We start from the raw sequence: 26155 nt of genomic DNA, 5'->3' as shown, positions 1-26155 counted from the left end.
AAGGAAAAGCTAGCCAGGTGGCTAATGATTTCCAAGATTCTAGCCAGGGCTTTCCTGTCAACTAGATATAGCGGAAAATTCATAATTACAAGAAGTACATGTATCTTTTGAAACAATTTTTATTGTGTCTCTTCTCTCCAAATTTTTTCCTTCTAAAACTAAGCATAAGTATTGCAGAAATCAGCCATAATAATTTCACTTTTGAATTTGTTTATTAAATAGAATTCTCATGCATAGTTTTATTATTCAAAATGCCACATAAATGCTTAGTTTTATTATGTAATCTGTGTTATAATTGAGAGCCTTCAGAATCAGAGGTGGAAACGGAATAGACATTTTCCAAAAACGGGCTTAAAGTAGATGTACCTAAATAGCACAGACAGCATATATTTCTCTCTCTATTGCATAATTTCTTAGATGTTAAGTTCTTATCTCTTAGATGTTAAAGTCATGATAACATTCCAGTCTCCAAATGTCTGTTTTCTGCTTTTGTAAAACAAAAAATCTTGTACATATAATAACACAGTAATTACACAAGCACATACTGTGATCGCTGTTGTGGGAGCAGTATTTATAAACAAGTGTGGATGATTTCCTTATTAAAAGAAGGAGGCAATGGAGAAGCAAGCATAACTGCTCTTGCTATGTTAGATACTTCTCCAACGTTGTTGCTGTTATCAATGGCACGAATTGCAAAGTAGATTATGGTGTCATTATCTCTGTTGACATTTTCAGCCTTGAACTGAAGGGATTGTCTGACTCCAGCAACAGCAGGTGTCAGACCAGTAGTGTTCACAGAAATGGCACTCTGAAAGGTAGCATCTCTTAATTCCAAGGCATTTGCACTCCTTTTTATTTCATATCTTTCAGCTGCAAAAGAAGAACAATATAGATGTTCAATTATGGAAAAAGACAAAGTGTGACAAAAATCATATTGCTGCCCCTTCTGATACATCTGCAACTTCTCTTAGGGACTCCTCTCCACATTGACTGGAAGTACACTTCTATCACGGAATCCCTCCATGAGACTCTGGGGCATGTTCTCAGACACACTTTCAACTTACATGGGGTACCAGATAGGCTTGTGGGGTTGTGTGTTGTTTTTTTTACATTTACATTTTAAGCTATTACCCCATGCAAACAGACGGGATGCCTTAAAACATGCCCAACAGTTTCCCTACAGTTCCACGGCCCTGGGAATGATTCGTCATGGTGGACCAGCTGAAGATGGAAAGTTGGAAACTCGGTCTCCAGAGGAATGATACAATACTAATCCAAGGTCTTACAGGGAAAGAGCGCTAGTGTGAATAAAACTGGCATTTGGCTTTTTTCCTTTTGCAGAAAATAATGCCTGACATCCAGACTAACCACGTGCACATCCTTCAGAGGCCTTTTTAGACGTGCAATGGGAGCTCTCACTCAGCTCCCCGCAGGCCTTTTGCATGTGTGCTGTTGCATAAGAGGCCTAAGAGTTTGGAGTGCTGCCTGTGCTCCAGAAGCACTCAGCAGAGCAGAGTTGCTGATGCTGACCCTAATGGGCAGCACTCTCTGAGCTCTTGGCCTTCTTGATCTACAGCACACATGCTAGAGGACTTGTTAGGGTAATGTGAGAACGCCCAGCACGTACCACACGGGCTCAAAGCATGCACACTTCATTAGGATGTCAGCCAATATCTTTCTCTATGATCAACCAATAAGCTCCATCGTGAGTGTGTGTGTGTGTGTGTGTGTGTGTGTGTGTGTGTGTGTGTGTGTGTAAACACTGTGCTTAAAGCATAATTTCATACTTACCTTTTCCTGTATCATAATCATTCCCAGGAGCTGTCCATGACAAAAGGAATTCACCAGCATCACCCACTAGCTCTACCTCAAGGTCAGTGATTTTTCCAGGTGGAAAGACATCCTTGGGATTAGCAGGAACTCCTGCCATTACAAAAGAGCCTCCTGATGCAATTCTGCTGAAATTCCCTAGATCTGCTTGGATTTTATCATCACTGACCTCAGGTCTTGGTGGGTTCATCGTTATTACATCTACACACAAAAAAGGCAAAGAGGATGTGACCTTTTCAGTTTTGGCTGAATGTAACCACAAAACTCCAAACATTTCCAATTTTTTGATAAGCAATTTGATATAAAGTGCAATGGGTATCTTTCTTCTTCTACATATTCCAAATTTTGGCTCATTTGGTTTAGAAATGCATATTTGACATCATTTGGTTTAGATTTTATGCATATGATCCCCAGCAAGTTCTATATTCCATCTCTCATTCACCTTCTTCATGGTTTGCTTGACAGCTTTTTCTTCACAGATGTTAAGTCATCAATTAAAGATCAGTTTGTAGAAAACCAAATAACCTGTTTTAATTCTTTAACCTTTTTTCACTGACCCTTGGCAACATAACTTAACTCACCCATCTGAGCAAATCTGCAATTGTGGTGTTATCTTTAATAATCCCCTGTCCTCTTGCACCTCAGAAAGTTGCTATAAAACCTGTCATCCGCCCCACTCCCATAACATTTTAATGATTCAGCCATTCTCAAATGCTAACTCTCCAAAAATGCTTATCTAACATCTTGTTTCGGTAATTTATTATGGTTTCTTTTCCTGGTTTTTAACTCTTCGGCCTCTCTTCTTGTTGGTTTGGCTTCAGATATAATGTGAAACCATGGTTTGTGCTAGCCACTCACAACATTGTTTAGGCTTCCAGACGTACAACCAACAAGCTATGGATTATGTCTCCGTCTGCTTTTGTTTCACCTTTGCTCAGGACACAGCTTTATAAGTTCACTCCTGCCTCCATGGGGCAGCAGTCTCTTGAGATGGAACAATGACTCAAACTGCTGCTTATCTATGGTCTGTACATTCAGACACAGCACGAACAAACTGTGGTTGGCAAACTGTGGTTTGCCAGCCAGGGGCAGCTCTCCCATGAGGTGAAGTGAGGTGACAGCCTCATGAGGCAAGGGTGGGCATCCTGTCCCCACCCCCCAGAGCAGTAACCCTCCTGCCTGCTGCAGTCCATTACTGCCTCTCTGCCTCCTCTCTACTGTCACCGCTCTTGTTCTGGGCTCTTTCCCCTTCACTGCCTGTACCCTTCCAGGGTATGCTCTGCCCTCTAGCCTATGCCACTGCTCTTCTTGTTGAAGGCAACGTGCATCCAGCTTCACCCACCCATCTGCCTCTCTTCCTTGCCACTGCTCCAGCACCAGCTTGCATGCTCTCTCTTACTGTCTCTCTAGGACCACATCCGCCTCCTTGGTCATCTGATAGTCTGGTGGTGCTGGAGGAACAGTGGGAAAGAGTGAGTGAGCTGGTGACTAGGAGAGAGAGATTGGGAGGTGAAGCTGTCTGCAATAGCAGTGGTGTGAGTCAGACGGCACACTAATCTATAGAACTACATAATGAATAGATAGGGGAAGAGATGTTTCCATCTGCTCTCTAAGAGGAAAGGAAGGGATTCTGACTCAGCACAGGAAATACCTGTAGAGTCATATCAGAGGACATACAGTGGAGACAGGTAGAAAGCTAGGGAGATCCTTACTCACTATCTCTACTCCCAATGCCTCTAGTGGTCATTAGGATAGTTGGTGCAAAAGGTCGATGCACTGGAAGTCCATCTCCAACACAGCCGACGGCTGCAGTGAGGGGGGGGGTGAGGAGAAAGTCCCCCCTTGTACCTTAGACCTGTGGGTCTTTCCATCCAATCAGCAACGTACATTATACAGCACTTTCTATTATGTGTGGTTTGAGTTGTCCCTATATACTATGAAAAATGCTTTTTATTCCAAGGAAATGGTCTTCCTGACATGAAGCTTAGATCAAGAAGTTGCCTAACTCCATGCTTGCATATGTTTTACACTGTTCCATCCCCTCATGTTTTACAGTGGTTCCATTCCTATTTCTCTGGTAGATTCCAGATGGTGTTTTTTGGAACCTGTATGGAGTTCTACATGGCTCCACACTGTCTCTAATGCTCTTTAACATTAACATGAAACCGCTGAGAGAGATCACCAAGAGGTTTGGTGCAGGGTGTTATCAATAAGCTGACACCCAAATCTATTCCTCCATATAGACCTCATCAGGAAATGGAGTAAGTTTCCTAAATGCCTCCCTGGAAGTGGTAATAGGTTGGATGAAGGATAACAAACTGAAGTTGAATCCAAGTAAGATGGAGGTACTGACTGTGGTGGGGTTGGGAACTGAGAGATGGTTTAGAACTGCCTGTTCTGGATGGGGTTACACTCCCCATGAAAGATCAGGTACATAGCTTGGGAGTGCTCCTGGATCCAAAACTCTCTCTGGTTTCTCAGGTTAAGGCAGTGGCCAGGAGTGCCTCTTATCAGTTGATATGTCAGCTACACCCATTCCTGGAGATAAAGTTTTTATTTATTTATTTATTTATTTATTTATTTATTTATTTATTTATTTTCATATTTATATACCACCTGATATGTACATTTATAGGTGGTGTACAAACTCTACGAAATATACATATCAGGTGGAATATAAATTAGATAGATAGATAGATAGATAGATAGATGATAGAGAAAATGTTAGGAAGATAATGGAAGCAGAGGGGAGTATAACTTTCCTTAATCTAGCTAAGCGAGGGGCATCAGAATTTAAAATCTTTGTAAGAATTACTGAATTGCTTCATTAGTCCGAACCCATTATATAACATAACAACAGTGCGATCTTAAGCATGTTGTACTCTGAAGTAAGTCCTGATCAGCTCAGTGGGCCTTACTCCTTATTAAGCACGTTTAAGTTCAGAGACACCTTTCACAGTGGTTATTTCCTTTTAACAGGGAGAGAGCAACTGGCCATGTTCAACTCCAACACAGCATCCTTTAACTGTCTACACATTACTGGTGTCTACACATTGAGGTTGTGCACACAACCATGAGAGGGGCAGGGAGAGGGTAGGGCTGGACCTCCCCCCCCCCCCACAGATGATGGACAATCTCCTCTTCACTGCACTGTTGTGTGCCCATACAATCTGTGCTGCTCCAAGCAGCGCAGATCAATGGAGCCCAGGAAAATGAGCCTTGGCCTCCAGGAATCCCAGAATGCACTGAAGAACAGTGCATTGGGGTATCTCCCTGTGAGTTGGGCACTCTAGATGCTCAATAGGGATGTGCACGGAAGTGGCGATGGCCAATTTGGCAGGGGGGTTACTTTTAAGGAGAAGGGAGAGTGCTCTTACCCCCACCCTGTGTTTCCCACACTGGTGCTGTGCTTAAAAACAGTCCCTCGGGGCAGCAGTGTACCTCCTTGCCGCCCCAATGTGTTCTCCTTGCCACCCCGATGGTTCTCAAGATGGGGGAAAACTGGGCTAAAAGAGCCCGGTTTTCCTCTATCTTGAGAATATCCTCACAGTGTCGAGTTCTGGGGATGTGCACGAACTGGTTCGGAGGCCCTTTTACAGACCTCCTTTTACAGACCAGAAGTGCCTGGTGCGTGCGCATGTGTGCGAGTGTGCCGTGTGTACATGTGCCGTGCACAGCACACTGGGCACTTCTGGTCTGACGCAAACCGATGTGGCATCGAACCACCATCAAACTGGCCAAACCGCCAGACCTTTGAACCAGTTCAGAGGTCTGTAAAAGGGCCTCCGAACCAGTTCGTGCACATCCCCAGAACTCGACACTGTGTGGCTGTTCTCACGATAGGGGAAAACTGGGCTAAAGGAGCCTGGTTTTTCCCCCATTATGAGAACCACCGGGCTTGCAGGCAAGCCCGGTGGTTCTCTGGTGGTTAGCCTGCCAAAGTAGCCCTCCCCTTAAATGAGGTTAGCGGAGCAGAGCTGGTAGTTGTGTGGGCGGCCGACCCGGCCACCCAGGGCTCCGTGGGTGATCATCTGCATGTAGAACCTTCCCAGGTTCTTCACACTATTCGTGTGTCTGCTCAGGTTGTGTGCAGCCCTGGGAGATGCACAACACTGACCCTGGGGATGAGGGTGCGCGCAGATCCTCTAATCCCAGTTAAGGTCCTGGGTTAAAGGTTGGGTTTGTGAGGGTGGAAGGACCAGGATTGGCCTCGATCCCACCGTTCCACATGAGCAGTCCAACCCACGCTGGGCTGCCCAAGCCTATGTTGGGCTGCTCATGTGAATATCCCCAATATGTGTCTTTTTAGACTGAGCCCTTGGGGGACAGGGGACCTTCTTTTTTACGTTATTGTTTTTAAAACTCAAAAAGACTTTGAGTTTTGTTGTTGTTGAGAAGCAGTATATAAATAATAGTAATTAAACCTAGAAAAATTAATTAAGGCAAAGTTAGGATTGTTGATTCAAATAGTGTAGGAGAGAAGGAAAGGATGTTCTCAGTCTTCTGGCTAAATCAAGACCAACAGAAGGGTGATGATGGAGAGAAGACTGCCAAGGGGAACCTTGTGTCTTCACTGTGCAACCCATTTCACACTTTGAGATCCCTTGAGCTCATGTGTCCCCATTCTCCTGCATTTTATTAAAATACTAATGCTCTTTCATATTGAATCCTTACCATCTTCTATAAAACCTGGTACATATAAAGCCTGGCTCTGTCTGCGGATGCGTCTGGCAGTCTTCTCTTTCCCTTGGACACGCGCTTTAATGTTGTATCTACCATTTCCTTTGAAAGATGTGAAATATCTTGAGTAGATTCCATCATGCCTGACAATATCAGCACCTAGGCAGATAAACATTAAGAAATAATATCTAAAGCAACTATATTTCTGCTTAGGAGTTATAAAACAATACACAGCATATTCAGGGGGTGTTCATTGTTACAATTTGACTGCTGTTTTCCTAGAAATTGAGGAACGTCTGATTATAGCTGTGATCATATTGATTAGTAACAAACCACTGTGTAAATTGCTACTCTTTGCGATAACCAGCACAAGAGAAAGTCTACATAATTTGTGGTGCACCATGCTAAATAGAGCTCACCAGCATGTATTCTGGTTTACCATGTACTTAACAAGTTCAAAGTAATTTCTGTAGCTTCAGGTGGTCAACAAAAACAGAAGGGTTATGAAGTCTCTGATGGACTGCCATTCATCTCTTCGGTACTCCAGTAGCTGGTAGGTGAATATATATACCATCAGACATTTCACAGATTAGACAGGGATGGTTCTGTGAATGAATGGGAAGAGCTATTCTAGAGTAGGAATGTGCACAAAACTGGAAAAATCAGTTCAAGCTCAAATCTGAATTAGATTCGAGCCAACCCAGCCCTGCACAGTTCCATAAACCTTCAACCCAGACCAGGTTTGAGTTCGAACTGAGCTGGTTCGAAGGGGCTCAGAGCTATACTGGTAAAGGTGAATCCGGTGAGGATTCCCCTTTACCAGTAAAGGGCAAGGGGGCTCACCTAAAGGTAGATGGGGCAGGAGGGGAGTAAGAAATTACCTTAAAAGTGCTGCTGCCAATAGCGGTGGCGGGGAATGGTGGGGGCGGAACCCCCAATCCTAGCCAGCATCCCTCTGAATAGGCAGGGCTATTTTGGGCCTCTGCTCAGGCGTGGAGGTCACTAAATGGCATCCATGTATGTACAGAGACCATTTGCATGACTACACAAATTGCGTGATCACATAAATGGATGTGGGGGAACAAATTGAAGCTGAATCCAAGCAAGTCGGAGGTGCTCATTGTGGGGGCTCAGAATCTGAGGGGTGAGTTAGATCTTCATGTGCTGGATGGGGTTACACTCCCCCAGAAGGAGCAGGTGCGTAGCTTGGGAGTACTCCTGGACCCAGGCCTCACCCTGGTATCTCAGGTGGAGGCCATGGCCAGGAGTGCTTTCTATCAGCTCCGGCTGATTCGACAGCTGCGCCCATTCCTCGAAGAGGATGACCTCAAAACAGTGGTGCATCAGCTGGTAACCTCCCAGCTTGACTATTGCAATGCGCTCCTCGTGGGGCTGCCTTTGTACATAGTCCAGAAACTTCAGTTAGTTCAGAATGCGACAGCCAGATTGGTCTCTGGGGCAACCCGGAGAGACCATATGATGCCTGTTTTAAAACAGTTACACTGGCTGCCAATATGTTTCCGGGCAAAATACAAAGTGCTGGTTATTACCTTTAAAGCCCTGAACGGCTTGGGTCCAAGATATCTTAGAGAGCGCCTTCTTTTACATGATCCCCACTGCACGTTAAGATCATCTGGGGAGGTCCGTCTCCAGTTGTCACCGGTTCATTTGGTGACAGAGGCAGGCCTTCTCTGTAGCTGTTCCTGGACTGTGGAATGCACTCCCAGCGGAAATTCGAAATCTTGATTCTTCAAGAGAGCCCTTAAAACCTATCTGTTTGGCCTGGCCTTTCAAGGTTTTTAATTAGTTTTAATTGTTTTAATACCTGGTTTTCAGGGTTTTAATTGTTTTGATAGTTTAATTGTTTTTTAAGTTGTTTTAAATTGGTATTTATATTTGTATCTCTGTTTTAATTGTTTTTAATGTTTCCTGTTTTAATTGTAAACCGCCCTGAGCCATTTCGGAAGGGCAGTATATAAATCAAATAAATAAATAAATAAATAAATAAATAATGGCCTCTGGGCATGCTTGAAGGTCATTTTAGTGACCTCCATGCCTGTGCAAAGACCTGAACTGGCCCAGAACCGGCCTTGCCATCTCAGGCTACATGGCAAGTCAAATACATATATGCATTATATTGTTAAAGAATTATGCATGTATACCATTTAGAGGACTCATGTTACAGGTAAGAGACAGTCAAAACAACTGATGACTAGTCCAAGATCATATTGCCACCAGGTCGCTTGCTGGTGACTTGAAACTGGGCCTTCTCTGTGGCTTCCCCAGGGCTTTGGAATATGCTCCCTGTTGAGATAGGAACATCTCCTTCTCCATTTGCTTTTATATAAGAACATATGAAGAGCCCTGCTGGATCAGGTCCAAGGCCCATCTAGTCCTGCATCCTGTTTCACACAGTGGTCCACCAGATGCCACTGGGAGCCAACATACATGAGTTGAGGGCATGCCCTCTCTCCTCCTGTTACTCCCCTGCAACTGGTATTCAGAGGCATTCTGCCTTTGAGGCAGGAGGTGGCCTATAGCCCTCAGACTAGTAGCCATTGATAGACCTCTCCTAAGTTATCCAAACCCCTCTTAAAGACTTCCAGGTTGTTGGCTGTTACTACATCTTGTGGCAGTGAATTCCACAAGTTGATTATGTGTTTTGTGAAAAAGTACTTCCGTTTGTTGGTTCTAGATTTCCTGGCAATCAATTTCATGGGATGTCCCCTGGTTCTAGTGTTAAATGAGAAGGTAAAGAACGCACCCTAACTATGTGACGCAAAATCCCCAGCAATCAGCCAGTGCCATCAGGTCCTTTTATTTCACCAGGGGAGCTCTTTTCATCCCAGCTGCCATAAAGCTTTTCACAGCTAAAGTTTACCCGCAGTTCCTGTATGGTGCCCAACTTGGCCCATATGAGAATTTTACCCCCTCCTCCCCTGGAAGTAGTACAAACCAAATTTTAAAGAACAATATTCCAAGTGCCATGCTGTGTTCCCAATACATCCCTTAAGACATGAGGCAGGAGTTTTTAGACTAGAAATAAGACTCTGGCTGAGTATGTTTATATTTTGGTTGAAGCTGTTATTCTTTCAAGTGGGCTTGGCTCATCTTACCCTTATAGACAGTTACACTTTGAGATGGAAGGTGGCGTTAAGACATAAGCTACAATCAGAGGCGTACCTAGGGAAAATAGCGCCTAGGGCAAACACTGAAATTGCGCCCCCTGTCCAAGCATCTGACACCCATCTTTCAGATAACTTTACCATAATATCAGCTGAAAAATACAGGTCAGGCTCGTTAATCTTTTAATATTTCAAAAACTATTTTAGCAGTGGACTTAGCCAGACCAAAAAATGCTGGAAAACTACACATTTCAGTATGCTGGGGCTCATGAAATACCCAAATACCATGTGGAGGTGTACTTGGAAAACTAAACAGAAGTGCCTGTCTAATTCTCTACTATGTATTGTAGCATCACCATTACATACGTTTTAAAAATAAATGGAGAATTTGACTTTTCCCAGATACTCTGTAAATAATTAAAGGATATGCAGAGTAAACTGTGTCACTGCTTGGAATATATTCTAGTATTTCAGAAAGACAGTTAAAATGAGAGAAAGAGAGCAAGAAACTCCCAGTGGGCCTTAATATTAAGGATTTCACACTGATTCAAAGACAAATTCACCATTAATAGCCATATTAGCAAGACATCACATTTAACTCACTTATCACAAGAAGCAAAGTAAGAGCAAATGAATACAATCCTCGCTCATAAGCATCAGCTCAGTATTCACAAGCCCTGATTCTCTGTATATAGTGCCAATCTGAATATGTGTACAGTGACTTATACTATATATCATTATTATTTTTACCTGTAGCTCCTTCGGGGGGCTTCCTAAAGGCTTGGGGGTTTGCAAAGGTTCCTGCTCCCCCCACTAGCCTCTAGCGCCTCGCAGGGACCATTTGAGCATGTGCAGTGGCCATTTTTAAAAATCTTTTTTTTTAATGGCCACTGAAAACAAAATGGCCACCACGCATGCTCAAATGGCCTCTGCAAGGCCTGGCATGACCTAGGGCCTCACAGAGGCCATTTGAGTATGCATGGTGGCCATTTTGTTTTTGGCAGCCATTTTTTTTAAAAAAATTATTTTTACAAAATGGCGCCCCCTTCAAGTGGCGCCCAGGGCACGTGCCCTGCCTGTCCTACGGGTCATCAAACAGCATGCATTTGATATAGAAATGCAAGAAGAGTCAGCTAAGCTCCCAGATGGATTTATATAGGTAATCGGTTTTGAAATGTAAAACCTGCTAAATACCTAATCAGCATAACAGCAAAATTCAGGAGTGCCATGACCCTTGCTCGGCTAAATGCACTCCCCACTGCAGTTTTAGAGGGGAAGTTCAAGAAACTATCATACGCAGCCCACCTCTGCCTTTGTGGCTTGAAGACATAGAAACAACTGCACACATATTACTTTACTGCACATTTTACAAGCATATTCGAATCAATTTTATTTCCTCATTTTTAATGGAATTTCCTGGCCACACTGATGAGTTTTATTTAAACTACTTGCTATCAAATTTTAAAGACACAATGTCCTGGAATGTGACCAAGTTCTGCTATGTAGTCTGTAAAATCCATAAGGAACTCACTATCTGATTATTGTTGGCAGTTGTTGTTTGATTATTATTGCTGGTCAATGACTGAAATAAAGCTATCTATCTATTTATAAAGTCATAGTTAACATCACCAGGAGTAATCTACTCTGTTCTGCATTATTCTGATGATTTCTGTGACCAGTTCTGGGTATAGCATTTTAAGAGGGATTTTGATTAACTGGAACGAGTTTAGAGGAGGGCAACAATGATTGTGAGGTGTCTGGAAACCAAGTCTTCTGAAAAATTGTTAAAGAGGAGGGAATATATGGCTGCCTTCGCCCATAACGGGAAGCCATGGGTCCAACAGACCCACAGTTTGCCCCCCTTCCCTCTGCCCTGCTCCCAGATGATCTGATCTGGAGTCTGGGAGACTGTGGGTGGGGGCTGGCTGCACAGGCTTCCTCTTTCTCATGAAGGACAGCCACAGCATCCAGTCGAGGATGGAGAGATGGAGGAGCTTGCTACCCTTCAAGCAGAGGCAGCCTTTGGACAACACAGAGCTGCTTACTAACCAAAGTTTTAACAGCCGAACCCAAGGAGCAACCAAGGGTTCAAATTAAGGTTCGTGGTCATTAACCTTGGATCGCTTTGGGGACAAAACCACAGTTAACCACATTTGGACAACCACAAAATCAAACCTCTGGTATGGTTGCCTCTGGTTCAGCGTGATGTCTGAAGGTGGCCTATAATCTCCTGGATAAGAGAAGGTTAAGAGGAGATATGATAGAAGTCTACAAATGTTGGAAAGGCTGTCACATAGAAGCAGAACCAATGGGCTGAAAAGACTAGAACCAATGGGCTGAAAGGACAAGTACATGGAAGCAGATTCAGACTAGACATTAGAAGGAATTTCCTAATTACAGGAGCTCTACCACAGAGAGGAACACTCTGCCTCACACAGTGGTGGGCTCTACTTCACTAGAGATGTTCAAATGGAAACTGGATGGCCATCAGTCAGGGATGCTGTAGCAGCAGTTTCCTACATGGAGAAGATGATTGGGCTAAAAGATCTCCAAGGTTCCTTCCAACACTAACATTCAATGATCCTATGTGCAAAATGTTTTTCCTTCACCAATGAACTACTGTACTGTTCCACCTCCCCACACATGTGGAATTCAGAAGTGGATTGCCTTGCAGCTCATGTTTAACTCACAACTCACCGTGCAAGAGATAAATGAGAACCTTTGGGTAGTCTGTCCAGTCTCTCTCAAAGGCAGGATGGCTCCTAGGCCATGAGGAGCAGAGGAGTAGCACTGTGACATGTATCACACAATCATAACACAGATTACTCACTATACCATCAATGTAGTTTTGAGGGTACAGTGTACACTATACCATAACGCAGGAGCAGAACATTTGTTTTGCATACAGAATGTCCCATCCTGGAGATCCTTTTTAACCAGAATTGCCCAGGATGGGACCTTCTGTATGCAAAGCAAACATACTACTGAGCAGGGGCGTAACTACCATTAGGCAAGGGGAAGCAGTCGTCTTGGGGCCCCACTGCCTCGAGGGGCCCCCAGAGGCACATCACATGACTCCCCACCCGCCCATGTTGCACCCCCTATGAATTATGTTGAGTCTCTTGGAGATCGGCAGGCGCAGAGAGTTAAAAAAAACCCTAGATTGTGAAGTGTGTTTCTGTGTGTATATCAGCGAGGGGCCCATTTTAAAATCTTGTCTCTGGGCCCCCTCCAACCTTGCTACGCCCCTGCTACTGAGACACACTGAGCTAATTGTCTCCCCTTAGGGGAAGCAACTATCCTCCCTTAGGGAGTCAACTCTCTTCTCTTTAGGGAGACAACTCTCTTTTCCAGGCTAAACATTCTCACCTTCTTTAACCTCATAGGACTTGGTTTCCAGATCCCTCACCATCTTTGTTGCCCTCCTCTGAACTCATTCTGGTTTATCAACATCCTTCTTATCACGTGATGGAATCTCCAAGTAGCCAGTTGAGAAAGACCTCTATCAGGGACCCTGGAGAGCCACTGCTAGTCAGATTTGACCATCGTGGGCTAGATGGGCAAAGGTCTGACTCAGTATAAAGCAGTTTGCTCATAACTTTTGAAATGATGCACAGAGACAAATTCTAAAATACATACCAAACGCTTGAAAATAACATACCTGCACCATTGTCAAGAAGTTCCATTTCTACAGCTGTTCCAGACTCTGGTTCAACTGTGGCTATAACTTTTGCACCAATAACAGGCAAAAATCCTTGACTGACTTCTGCATAAACTATCACTGGATTAGGAAAGTTATTGGAATCTCTATTCATATACACCTTCACAGTCACTGGAGGCTCAGTTGAAGACGCTGCTCGAGTGGTGACGGTCATCGATATGACTTGAGCCTCTGAGTGTGTATTCTGGATGGAGTAAGTCCAGTCTCCCACCTGCAAATCAAAGTTTTGAAGTACAAAAGACAGCTAAATATTCAGTATCTAAGACTTCATTTTTCTTAAACACAGTTTTGTTCATTTGGTTTGATAAAGATGGGAGTAAGGCCTTTATTAAAGACACCAAGAACAGAAGGCAGCAGAGTCTTGCTGGGCATATGACAGACTAGACAATCATTTGACTGCCCCTTAAAGGGCCCTGTGGAACCAAGCTGTAATCAGTCTCCCCTCCCTCCAAAGAATTATCAGGGAGTCAACCCTTGTCTTGACTGACAGGCTGGTGAACTCCAGGGCAGCCAATCAGTACACCAGATGGGTGGGTCCTAGAGAGCAGTTGATGGGAATCCTGGGAACAAGAAGGGCAGTCTTTGTTGGAGAGAAACACATGTGGAAAGGCTTAATGAGGGGCATGGAGTTTTTGCTCCCTCATAGTCAAAGCAAGCATGGAAGTTTCTCTTGTGAATAACTGCAGATTCTTGAGAGACAGGATTGCAGGAAGCTTGATTCTCATCAGGTGTTGGGTGGGTTTGCAAGAAAAAGGGGATTCAACATAGGGAACAGTTTGTTAGTCGGATTTTGTGTTAGAAACTTATATTTCTTTGTGTGTGTGTTTTGCATATCCCTGATACTGTTCTATTACAGTTTACCTGCAACATAATTAAAATAAGAAATACTAGCCTACACTCAACCCAACTAGGGTGTTGCAAAAGACTCTATAAAGATCTAAGTGTACCTAAATGCAATCTAAACTGAAGCCTAAGACTACCTATTTTTGTAAACTACTAGGTTTTATTCATTCATTCATTCATTCATTTGATTTCTATACCATTCTTCCAGAAATGGCTCAGGGCAGTTTACACAGAGAAATAATAAACAAATAAGATGGAACCCTGTCCGAAAAAGGGCTCGCAATCTAAAAAGAAACACAAGATAGGTACCAGCAACAGTCACTGGAGGTACTGTACTGGGGGTAGATAGGGCCAGTTACTCTTCCCTTGCTAAATATGAATTGGACCCTGCTTTACCTCCTGTTCTGGTTCTTAGCTAATCCCTACCAATCACTTCAAAAGGATGACTCCTTTGGGTTTATTTCTTTGCACACATCCCAGAAGTTGCTTTTGATAGGGACTGCTGCTGTTATAGGAGTGAGCCTCTTAGTCTCGGTGCTACAAGATTGCCCACAGACTACCTTACAGAGGTATACTCAGTATTATGGACTGCCCAATATTATGGTAAATGATTCTATTTACAGTATGTCATACAAAAGATACAGTAGTGGATCAATAATCAATCACACATATCACAAACTGCAATATCAGAATAGAACTTTGATGTTAAATATTGTAACGGGCCTGAGTCAATGAATTGCAACGAAATTTTGCCATAGGCCTGGCAGCAGCCTCAGGATATGTACTCTTGCACTTTCTCCAGAGTTCAGGGCTTTGTTTGCTCTTGAGCTGAAACTTGCCCCAACGTCCTCATTTCCCATCAAGTTCAAAGCTCTTCCAAACAAAAAGCCCTATTGATGGCTGGTCCACCTAAATGTATTTTGACAGGTGTTTTCTAATTTCTTCATCATAAGCATGGTCAAATTAGCAGATCCTGAATGCTCTGAGCAGGACCAAGCAGGGTTCCAAGCTCAACTCACTTCTCAAATGAACATTATCATCATCATTATCATGATATCAATGTGAGCACCCTCCAGGTGAGCATCAGCTACAGGGAAGCTGGATTCAGGTGGCTGCAGTGATGGCACCCCATCCCACTACTAAAGCCTAGCTCTTGAGCAGCTTTAGGGCTTTGGTTTCAAAGCTGCATGACCAGCCCTAAGATTCCTATCCTGAGAGAGAAGAAATATCATAGTGAGATAGTGAGGGTCCTTTGTTGCACAGTAAGAGAATCTTGCATCCAGGACTTCTGGAAGTAAATGGGTTTGAGAAGCTATCAGAGGCAAACTTGGCCATGGTGCAAGGCTCCTCAGTGCTCACCTAACTCATCGTGTGGTGGCACAAACCTTTGTTGGGACAGCTGCAGTTCCAGCTGGTCCATAAGATGGCCTTACCCACTTTCTAAAAGGAATGGGCACTTTCTTGTTATTGCTAGAGCTAAATATGCACAGAGTTTTAAAGAAAACTCAGTTCTTACCTCTGCAATTCCATTAAGCTTGAGTCGAGCTGTTCGGACATTGGTCTTTTCAATGACAAAGTCTTTTTGAAGGTATTTTTTCCCTTTGGGATCCGTCAGGAAAATTAGTGGTGAAGATGTGCTCTTACTCCATGTGACTACGAAGAATGTGTCTTTTCCTACAGTTTTATCAATGGATATCAGACCATCCAGCCACGTGCCAGAACTGATGCTGTTGCTTTTACTTTCAAGCTGTTAGGAATTTTTGAAAAGTATTATAATGAAGCTGTGTTAGATAATAAATAAATAGGGTTTATTTACTTCCTTAGAGGGTAAACATCTCATTACATTGGCTAGAGGCTGCTGTCACAGCGGATAGCAATAAATAAACAAACAAACAAACAAACAGTGCTCAGTCAGGGAAACAACTTATTATTTTTTCATATAAGCTGATATGAGAAGTTTTTTGTTGGAAAGCAGTGCCTATTTATTTATTTATTTCTATGTCAACCGCTTTGGGAAACTTTGTTGAAAAGTGGCACATAAGTATTTGTCATATTTGTATAAATATTCTAAATAATCACAAGAACAACAACATGTTTCAAATGATGCATAGAGCAATTTGATTAGCAGCACACTGGCAGTAGCAATGTGTTTAAAAGTGGGACAAACACTCTGCAAATGCAGAGTGATCAAAAACAGGAGGCACAAATGAAGAGCCACAAATCTCACTCCAGAAATGAAGAGAGGCAAATGTGTCACAAATACGATATGGCCGAAATACACTTCCTAACTGAATGTGTGAAACACCAGACAAGAGAGAAAACTATTTCCTAAATTATCTGGGGACCTATAAAGTTCCCTATAGATGTGATGAGAGAGCCTAAAGAGCTGGCTTGCTGTCACCATATCAGAACATACAGAGGTGAGCAACACATTTGAAAACACTGTATGCCCAGATTCCATTGAATCGGGGGGAAGTTTTCCCTTTTCTGAAATCTTGTTTCTACTCTACCCAAACATTCAACAAATTAGCAGAATTTGTGAGTTGATGACAAAGCAGGATATGTGAGAATTATATTACCTCTTACAAGAACAAACTTTCTATTAGATGGGACAAAAGTCTAATTACTTCCTTTTTTAATAATGTCAAAATAATTTTTTAAAACTCACTGTAGTGAACAATCATATCATGAATGGGTGGACGTGAGACAGCTTTAGTACTCCAACAAACTCCAGCCAACTCTGCCAGACCCACAAATTTGGGCCTCAGTGCAGAGGGGTACCACACCCATCCTCCTTCTCAGTATGGTTGGCCTTCATTCTTTGTGTGATCAACTTGGAACCTTCCTTTTTGGCCCTAGCCCAGTGTTCTTCACTGCACGGCCCACAGACCCTGCTGGAGCCCCCTGACTTGCCTCTGCCCCCCTTACCCCCCCATCTGACAGAGCACACACCCTCCCTCGCCCCTTCTTCCGTGCCTTCTGTGAGAGGTGGCAGTAGTGGTGGCTGTGGCAAAGACAGGAAAGTGCCTGGCTAGCACCTTGAGTGTGCACCCTCCCCCTTCGCTGCTGGGGTGTGTACTTCCTCAGCAGCCACTGGGTGAAGCACAGGCCTGCAGCAGAAGGCGCGGGGTAGTGTGCCAGCAGCAGCCCCCGCCACAACATCAGTGAAGATCACTACCCTTGCCAGTCCTGTCCACACATCTCGCAGCTGTCCTGCCCCTCTCCTGCCTTCTGCTTGCATTCACCTTGGTTCTTTCCCCTAATTTTGCCGTATTGTTGCATTGTTAATGCAGAACATCCATGTACAATCTGAATACCATTTCAACTTTAAAAAAATAATAATAATTCTTGGAATGTGCTCGTTGGTAAAATATGATGTCTTAAATTGATAGTCCAATTCATCATTGTATTGCCTGTGAGCCTGAAGAGCCTGAGTTTAATTTTAGCACCTTGGGGAATAATAGTATCAGCCTGCTTGTTCCCAAATCCATGAAAGCCAAACCTGAATAGATATTTGAGCGGTATTTCCACTTCCTGATGAAATTGTACTGAAAGCATCTATGAGTCCATTGGAATCCAAACTATCAGTGGCAGCAAACTTCAAACCTCCTGAAATGCAATTGGAGGAATGATTAGCATAATCTGTCATTTGCAATAGCAATAGCACTTACATTTATATACCGCTCTATAAGCAGTTTACAATGATTTAGCATATTGCCCCCCAACATTCTGGGTACTCATTTTACTGACCTCGGAAGGATGGAAGGCTGAGTCAACCTTGAGCCCCTGGTCAGGATCGAACTTGCAACCTTCTGGTTACAGGGCGGCAGTTTTTACCACTGCGCCACCAGGGGCTCTGTTTCTATTGTGCCTTGTGGTGATATCAACAAGTTTGCAAGTGTGGAAGCAGAAATACAGCCCCAGCTGGTGGAAACGGCTTTTTAATAGTGCAAAGTGTGTATCTAACTGCTCATTGTTGCACACATGCCTAGCTGAATCAAGGTCTGTGACTTACAGGAATGGAAGTGTGCTTTCCTATCAACAGAAAGTGAATCAGAACATTCCCATTTCTCAGTCCCTGCAGCTCCACCATTTCCTGTTATGACTGGCTGCTATTCTATTACATCTTGTATTCCATATTACAAGGAGTCCTATGAATTTTGAAATCATAAGAAAAGATTATGAGGATTATAAACGTCTGCTAAGAGTTTGTGGCATCTCAATCACAGTAGAACATCTTACTCTTTCCATTTGCTCAGTGCCTGCCTTGACAGTGTCTATGTACAGTTAAAAACATGGAGGGGGCTGCAGGGATCAGGGGCCGTGAGTGCGCAGGGCATGCTAGAGAGACCCCCGAGCCGGGGGGCTGCTTTTCAGCCTCCCAGTTGGGGGGTCTCCTCATGAGTTGCTGAGGCGTGGCGTCGTGCCGCGGTAACTCACAATTAAAAAAACCCTGGGTTTTTCTGAGCGCTCGCTTCACAAACCCGGTTTAAGGGGAGGGGTAGTTTGGCAGGTTAACCGCCTGGAGGCCACCAGGCTCACCTGAGAGCCCGGTGGTTCTCACAGTCAGGCAAATCAGGCTAGGCTACCCTAGCCTGATTTCGCCTGACCGTCGGAATAACCTCATGGTCTTTTAGTAGGCTTGCTTGCCACTCTTTTTTTTTTTTTACTTCAAATCACAGTTCTTTATTTAACATTAACATGTACCTGTTCTTGATCAACTTAATAAAGAATGCAGTTTGTTCTATATTTTCAGCACCCTGAGGCAGGCCAGTCACTGACTGCAGCGAGCACCCAATGAAGAGGCTGGCTTCATGCTGCAGGCCCCTAGAGAGCAGTCTTCTTCAGCCCTGCAGGTTGGATAGCCGATTGCACTCTGGTACTACAACTCCCATGATGAAGCTTGTTTTGGGAGCCAAAAGTTCACCTTTGCCCCTGCCAGCGATAGGAGGAGGCTGAGCCTTGTGGCGCAGAGAACACCCAGCCCTGTGAAGGAGTGGCCCATTGTGCAAAAGTCTCTCCTTAGAGTTAAGCAGCCTAACGGTCTCTCATCCTCTTCCACCCAACCTCCAGCAAAAAAGGCCGGAGAATGCAACAATATAATGAAGAATAGGAAAAGGAGATCTATCTGTTGTCTAAAGGGCATGATAATGCTTTGAAAGCTCATCGCAAAATATGCAACATAGACTCTTTAGTTTCACGTGGTGGAGTGTGTGAGGTGAAACAGCACGCAGCTGGAGAAGGTCACGTTTACAACATTCCAATGAGGGGCCAAAAGCAAGCCATACCCAAGTATCTAATTAATGAAAGTTCATCAGAAGCCAATAAGGTATCTCTTTTTACCCTATCTTGTTGTTTTACCAGTTAGATGAAAGTGAAATAAATTTGAGGGGGCTTTCTCTGGTGACAAAGCTACTCTTATTTTATATGAGAAATGTTAAGAACACTAGTATTGCTTCTATGCTGCTATGCTGAAACATAGGAAGCTGCCCTAAATCGAGTCAGACCCTTGGTCCATCTAGCTCAGAATTGTCTACACAGACTGGCAGCAGCTTCTCCGAGATTGCAGGCAGAAGTCTCTCTTAGCCTTATCTTGGAGATGTCAGTAAAGGAACTTGGGACCTTCCCAGAGATATTCCCAGGGGAATATCTTACAGTGCTCACATGTAGTCTCCCATTCAAATTCAAATCAGGGTGGACCATGCTTAGCAAAGGGGACAAGGCACGCTTGCTTACCACAAGACCAGCTCGCCTCCCAAGCTATTCAAGGCAGCTTACAATACCAAAATTGTAGAAATATTCAAAATTTCTATTGCTTATTATGAGGTAGCATTCAGACAAAGTTACTCATGAGAAGCACCATTGAAATCACAGTTATCTTTACTACCTTAAGGCCCATACATTTCAATGGAACTCAGTCATGGCTAACTGAGTCTGTATGCTACCCATGAAATCTTAGAAAAATAGTATATAGATAGATAAATTTTATACATTAATACATCACACTACTAATAAATTATTGTTCATGTTCTGACAGACACACATAATGCCATTTTATTAAGTTCTTACAGTGAGGCTATTCTCACACGCCGCCTAAGCCTGGGTTAGACTGTGTGTGAGAACCACCATGATGGGATCCTATCCCAGCGGAGCAGCGCCACCTAGCCTGGCTTTTAAACCCAGCTACTTGCTCGTGCGCAAGCATGGTCTGTTTCCAGCCCGGGCACACACAAAGATGGGTGCTTAGATTGTGCATCTCTCAGGGAAATCCTCCAATACATTTCACGTGTTGCACGGTGCATTGTGGGATTCCCGGAGACTGGGACGTGTCGTCCCGGCCTCCAGAGCTTCACGTTGCACCACGCAGCGCTGCTTGTCTGGGAGTGCAATCTGTGCTACCAGGAACATGAAACTGCTCATCGGGGCGGGGGGGGGCGGGGAGGTGAGTTTAAGCAACCTTCCCGCCCATCGGCCAGCCCACCCGTTCTTTATTTTGGAGCTCTTCAGGAGGCAAGCCTATCTTTTAGTAAAACTTTAAATGGAATCTAGAATATTGTAGGCATTTTCTTACTGGGTCTGATGCAGTTTAAACATTTAAACTGCTACTGCTGCTATGCTTGTTATTAGGTCTTTGTGTCTTTAACGTTTTTCTCCATAGGGAAGAATGGAGGTTTCAGCAGCCCCATAACTGCTCTTGGGGGGTGCTGGGGTGGCTCAGAACGAGTGGTGGTGTAGTGCACAGAGGGTGCCAACCACCCCCATGGGTTGCTAACCCATGGGGTACTGGGTTTTGTTGTTTCTGAGGTGTTCTGAGTGTAGATTCTTTGGTAGCATATGAGATTTTCAATGACAAACCATGAATCCACTCTCATTTACTTCAAAAATCACTTAAAAATCAGCCCTTTGCCCAATTCCTTTCAAATAATTCTGGTAGCTTCCTTGCCCCCCTTGGGCACTACCACTCACCACACTCTGCTCTAGGCCACTCCTTTCCCCTCGACGTGAAGCTATACATTTGCTGCAATCCTCATTATTCTCTATGAGGAATAAAAAAAAACTTTAAAAATTCACCAATAATTGGAGGAGTGTCCGATTGCCTTGGGGTTTTTGTGGGTGGTAGGCTCCCCTGGCTGCCTTCCACCCACCCCACTTTTGTGCCCCTAGGTGCTCCACAATAGGGGATAATGGGCTGGTTCAAGTCTCATTATACCCTATGAGAAAAATAATTAAAAATATTTCAAATATTTATAAAAGATCGTAGGAGCGTCCAATTGCTTTGGGGTTTGAGTGGTAGGTACCCATGGGTTCTAGCTACCACCCCACCTACTTTTGGAGGTTTGGACCAGTTTGAACCAGTTCGAACCAGTTTGAATTGAACCACCCCAAGTTTGGTTCGAATTTGAACCTGCAGCTCGAACCTGATGGCTAGTTTGGTTCGAACCATTGAACCGACCCGGTTTGAATTTGAACTGGTTCGAGTTTGAACTGGTTTGCACATCCCTAAGCACCACAAGGGAAGGGAAGTGATGTCTTTGCTCTGTTAGTTTAGCATGCAGTATTCCGAGGTTTGCTGCCTCTGAACATGGGGGTCTGAGTTGGCTATCAAGGCAGTTTCCTTGGGCTGTAGAACAAGTATGAGGGTGGCTTTGCTGGGTGGCTGGGACTGACAGCACCCCCACTTCTCAGAGGTGCCATTGGCCACCATTTAGCAGCATAGCTGAATCTTGTAAGGCTTGGATATTCTGCTTGCTGGCTTACTTACCTGTCATGTCTGCCAGTATTTCCAGTTCTGGCGCAGCACTTGGCCCCAAGGCGATGGTGTGAATTTTTGAGCCACTTTTCTTAACTTCATCAAAGCAAGACCTCACTGTATTGTCTTCTCCATCTGTCAAGAGCACAATTTCAGTGCCTTGAGTGCTGGGATACTTCTGTAAAAAGACCTGTATTGAAAAGAACATTTCAAATGTTAGCACCAAACGTACAAATAATGTTGAAGTCACAGGATGTGGTTTGGAATTAGAGTGCAGGAGAAAATTCTACAAAGCTCTCCAAACATCGTTTTCATTTTAGCACAAACTGTATCAGAACTGATTTCTCAGCCTGCAACAAGAGGAGGATTTGGTGAGATAGAGGCAATAATATGTCTTACTATTGTTAAAGAAATAGTATTCTACATATCTTCTTTAACGCTTCAGCAAAGAATACAGTGTGGATTTGGGTATTCTTTCAAAAACAGGAAGTCCTGAGACTTATGACACGATTGGTTCCTGAAAACTGCATCTTAATTTGAAATGTCTTTAACTCGAAGCCTATTTTCCCACAGGAAACAATGTTATAAATGGGAGTTTGGTTCCTGTATCGAGTTCAGATACCCTATTTTATTTTCTGCTCCTTTCAGTGCTGGAGGTATGTCAGTCACTGCAACCACAGTAGTGCAATTGGGTGGGAAAACACACCACAACGCCATGGCATCATCATCATTATCCATACTTTATTTTGGCAGCTGTGCTTACGGCACTCTGTCATAGAATGTTAAAGGACAAAGCATTGGAGACTGTTGTGTTATCTGTGTGGTGTGGCTTGCACTTCTGTATTCCAAGCCACACTGGAAACAACTCTAAAGGTGGATGTTTAGAGTACTTTCTACACCAGTGCCATAGCGTTCTGAGGGATGGCAGCTCTGCACGTTACCAGTGTGGTTCTGGACCCAACCACACATAAGCGGCAATTATGTTCTGAGAGAGAGCCATAATGCTACTGCACAGTGTTACCTCGGGTCGCGAAATGTAATTCCACACTAATAACAGCAGAAGACAGAAGTAGGAGGAGAGCTGGTCTTGTGGTAGCAAGCATGACTGGTCCCCTTAGCTAAGCAGGGTCCACCCTGGTTGCATATGAATGGGAGACTAGAAGTGTGAGCACTGTAAGATATTCCCCTCAGGGGATGGAGCTGCTCTGGGAAGAGTAGAAGGTTTCAAGTTCCCTCCCTGGCTCCTCCAAGATAGGGCTGAGAGAGATTCATGCTTGCAACCTTGGAGAAGCCACTGCCAGTCTGTGAAGACAATACTGAGCTAGATAGACCAATCGTCTGACTCAGTATATGGCAGCTTCCTATGTTTCTGTGTTCCTAAGACCAGACAAGTGCACGTTGTCACTCAGTCACTTATCCCAAGAATGAATGAGTAGCAAACTGGGTGAGTGGATGCAGTTCTTTTATCTGTTCAGTCATTCTCTTCTGGCAAGTGACCCTCTGCACAATTTCCCGCATCCCTTTGTTGTTTACACTGCATTTGTTCAATTTGAATGCAGTTTGGAAACTTCTCTTGGTGCAAACTGCAAAAGCCAGACTGGTGATCAGAGTTGGCCTCCAGGAGCATAGAACACCCTCATGAGAAGAGTTCCACTGACTCTCACTTTGTTTCCAGGCTAATTTTAAGGTACTGTTTTAACATTAAACCCTATATGACCTGCTTACAAGATCAGAGGAAGCATCTGCTCCCATACATGCCTCTCTAGTAGTGGAGATCTAGTCATGAATCTTTGCTGTGGGTTCTGCCTCCTTTGGAGATTAGATCTTCTTTGACAGTGAAAGAAATGTTTTCTCTTGCATTCTTGTATATGTGGAACATGTCACTGCTTCAGATTTGCCATATCTCTGACCATATCTGTGACTATTTAGACAGGCGTTTAAAACTTCCCCTTCAGCTGCCAGGAGCTGTCTGCTGTGAGGCTGAGAGCCATGGATTCCGCCTACAGCTGCCCTGTGTGGCAGACAACTGAACTACAACAGCCTTGACTTTCGAGCCTTGAAATGGCCCTGCCCAGCCAGGCTGGCTATTGGATCCTGCCAACGAGCAGGTAGCACAATATACGCTTCCTGTGTGGACTGTGGCTTTTCTTCAGTAATAGACTTTTGTGTGTGTGTGTGTGTGTGTGTGTGTGTGTGTGCTCCTGGTTTGTTTTTGGCTCCTGGTTTCTGCTTGGCCAACCTGGCTGAAAATCACAATATAATGGTTTCACAAGGGTCTCCCATGCATGTGATTTTCATCCTGTTGTGACAAGAAACTAACCAGTTATTACATTTGGGGACTTCTCACCTTAGCCTATGGCTGAAGCATTGGGGAAAGAGGTAATGATAGCCGGGGTTTAGCAGCAGAGGCCTCTGTACCTTCCTATTCAGGTTCAGCCCTTTACTCCTCTGCTTCCCTGTTGTGATCCCCTCTGTGTATTTGGCTATATTGCCTCCCCCTATAATAAAGTGCAAAAGTAGCAATTCAACTTTTAAAAATAAAAAGGAGGAAACTAAGCTCTTAAGTGCAGAAGAGATGCCTCTGGAATTATGGGCATGCATTTGGTGTGGATTGGATGCCCATCCTATGAAATTCCTGGTGAGAAGCAGCACTTGTACTGTTTGACTACTTTAGCAGAAGAAAAGCTAGATTGTTAACAGCTGGTTCTCAGTTGCCTTTCAGTGTCAGACACAGACACACACACATACATATTACCCTTGCAAACCAGTCTTCTAGTACTGTGCCCAGGCTTTCCAATAATACTGTATAGCTCAAAAAGAAAGTTCATGATGGGAAACGTAAAATGTGTAAGCAGAACCATAGAGATAATGGTCAAATTTTCTCCTTCACCTGAAATCCTGAGCGGACTCCTGAACAAATGCTGGTTCCTCCAGCAGCCGAGGTAGGCAGCGAGTTTACAAGAGAACTACGCACATGGTCAGTGCTTATCTGTTGCAAACCAGTCTTGATGGTTGCAGAACTACTGAATGTGACAATTCCAACCCAGGAACCCTTTTCAATGATTTGTAAAATGAATAGTTCTGCAGCTTGCCTCAGTCGATTAATGCGATTATACTGCATATAAAGAAAACAAATTCACAGAATAGTCAATGCCATTCAGGACAGCAAATAATTTTATTTTTTTAAAAAAATTATGTTCTTGGTGTGCTTAGACTGTTTGATAAACATATATGAATACACTACAGGCAAATCCATAATATTTATAAGTATCATGAGTAACCTAATCTACATGGTTATAGATGAGTAACCTCATATGGAAAGCGCCCATATGTATCTAATCAAGAAGAGCAAACATAGCCTCAATATTTCTAACTGGATAGACAATTTATTACTGAAATGCCGACACAGAACTATCAACATTAATTTCAGAATTTAAAACTGCCCTAATCTCTAGACATTTCTTTGGGAAATAAAAAACAAACAAAAAGGACTTACTGAAGCCATACTTCCAGAAACATCAAGTACTAGACACAGAACTCTCTCTTGTGTTTGCAGCAAGGAGATAGTGGGGGCAGGTGGAGGAGCTTTGAGTGGAGATGAACTAGCAAAGTCAGTAGAAGTCATGATTACTTCCCATGTGCTCCTTTGGTTGCATTGTTTGTTCTGCATATTTGGTGCATGGATGTTATGATTACTCTTGTCGCAGAACTGAGTAACCTTTTAAAAAAAGAAGGAAGGAAGGAAAAGCAGGTTAAAAGGAAAACACATTGGATTAGAATAAATCCCATAGGCTCCCGAGTGACATTAGTAATGCTTACTGAAGGTAGACTTTGCATGTACATTATAGAGGCAGGAGTGCTTTGCCTTTTTTCAGGAACAAATAGGCATCCAGTTTTATACAGCCCAGTTTGTGGGTCAACTTCACATCTTCTAATTTTTCCTGCATCAGTTCGGAATACAAATCTACCTCTGACATCAGCTGAGCATCTAAACAAAATAATAGACAAAATAATAAAATATTATTAGCAAGCCAAAAAGTCAAAAAAATAAGTATGAGTAGTGCCTAGTATGAGTAGTGCCATGCTGTTCTGGATAAAATGCACCCACCAAAAGATGAGAAGATTTGTTTGTAGCAGATGCTGGGCCTGCTAATTCACTTTAGCCACAGTGCTACAAATATATTAAGGCCAGGTTCACAAACATTG

The 26155-nt window shown here is 43.6% G+C and overlaps 1 protein-coding gene across 1 annotated transcript; it reads right to left on the bottom strand.

Moving 5' to 3' along the window:
- Positions 1-25733, bottom strand: LOC128325377 (calcium-activated chloride channel regulator 1-like). Its single transcript, XM_053251095.1, has 9 exons — positions 25446-25733; positions 24840-25064; positions 21962-22139; positions 17702-17808; positions 15716-15946; positions 13297-13567; positions 6505-6669; positions 1792-2031; positions 1-870 (listed from the first exon to the last, which is right to left on the bottom strand). Exons 1-9 carry the CDS (start codon positions 25617-25619, stop codon positions 572-574), a joined length of 1890 nt encoding a protein of 629 aa, XP_053107070.1. The 5' UTR covers positions 25620-25733; the 3' UTR covers positions 1-571.
- Between the last annotated feature and the right edge of the window lie 422 nt (positions 25734-26155).

The sequence above is a fragment of the Hemicordylus capensis genome, chromosome 4 (genome assembly GCF_027244095.1).
Source record: "Hemicordylus capensis ecotype Gifberg chromosome 4, rHemCap1.1.pri, whole genome shotgun sequence".
Taxonomy (NCBI): domain Eukaryota; kingdom Metazoa; phylum Chordata; class Lepidosauria; order Squamata; family Cordylidae; genus Hemicordylus; species Hemicordylus capensis.
Note: the sequence above shows the minus strand (reverse complement) of the source record. Positions and strands in the feature narration are given on the sequence as shown.

Bases quoted from the DNA above. Each gene is read 5' to 3' on its own strand.
- LOC128325377 (XM_053251095.1), bottom strand. From the start codon at position 25,619: ATGCAGAACAAACAATGCAACCAAAGGAGCACATGGGAAGTAATCATG. The intron at 13,568-15,715 runs GTAAGAACTGAG...TTTGATTTGCAG, and splicing joins AGCTTAATGGAATTGCAGAG to GTGGGAGACTGGACTTACTC. The intron at 6,670-13,296 runs GTATGTTATTTT...TTATCTGCCTAG, and splicing joins ACTTCTTGACAATGGTGCAG to GTGCTGATATTGTCAGGCAT.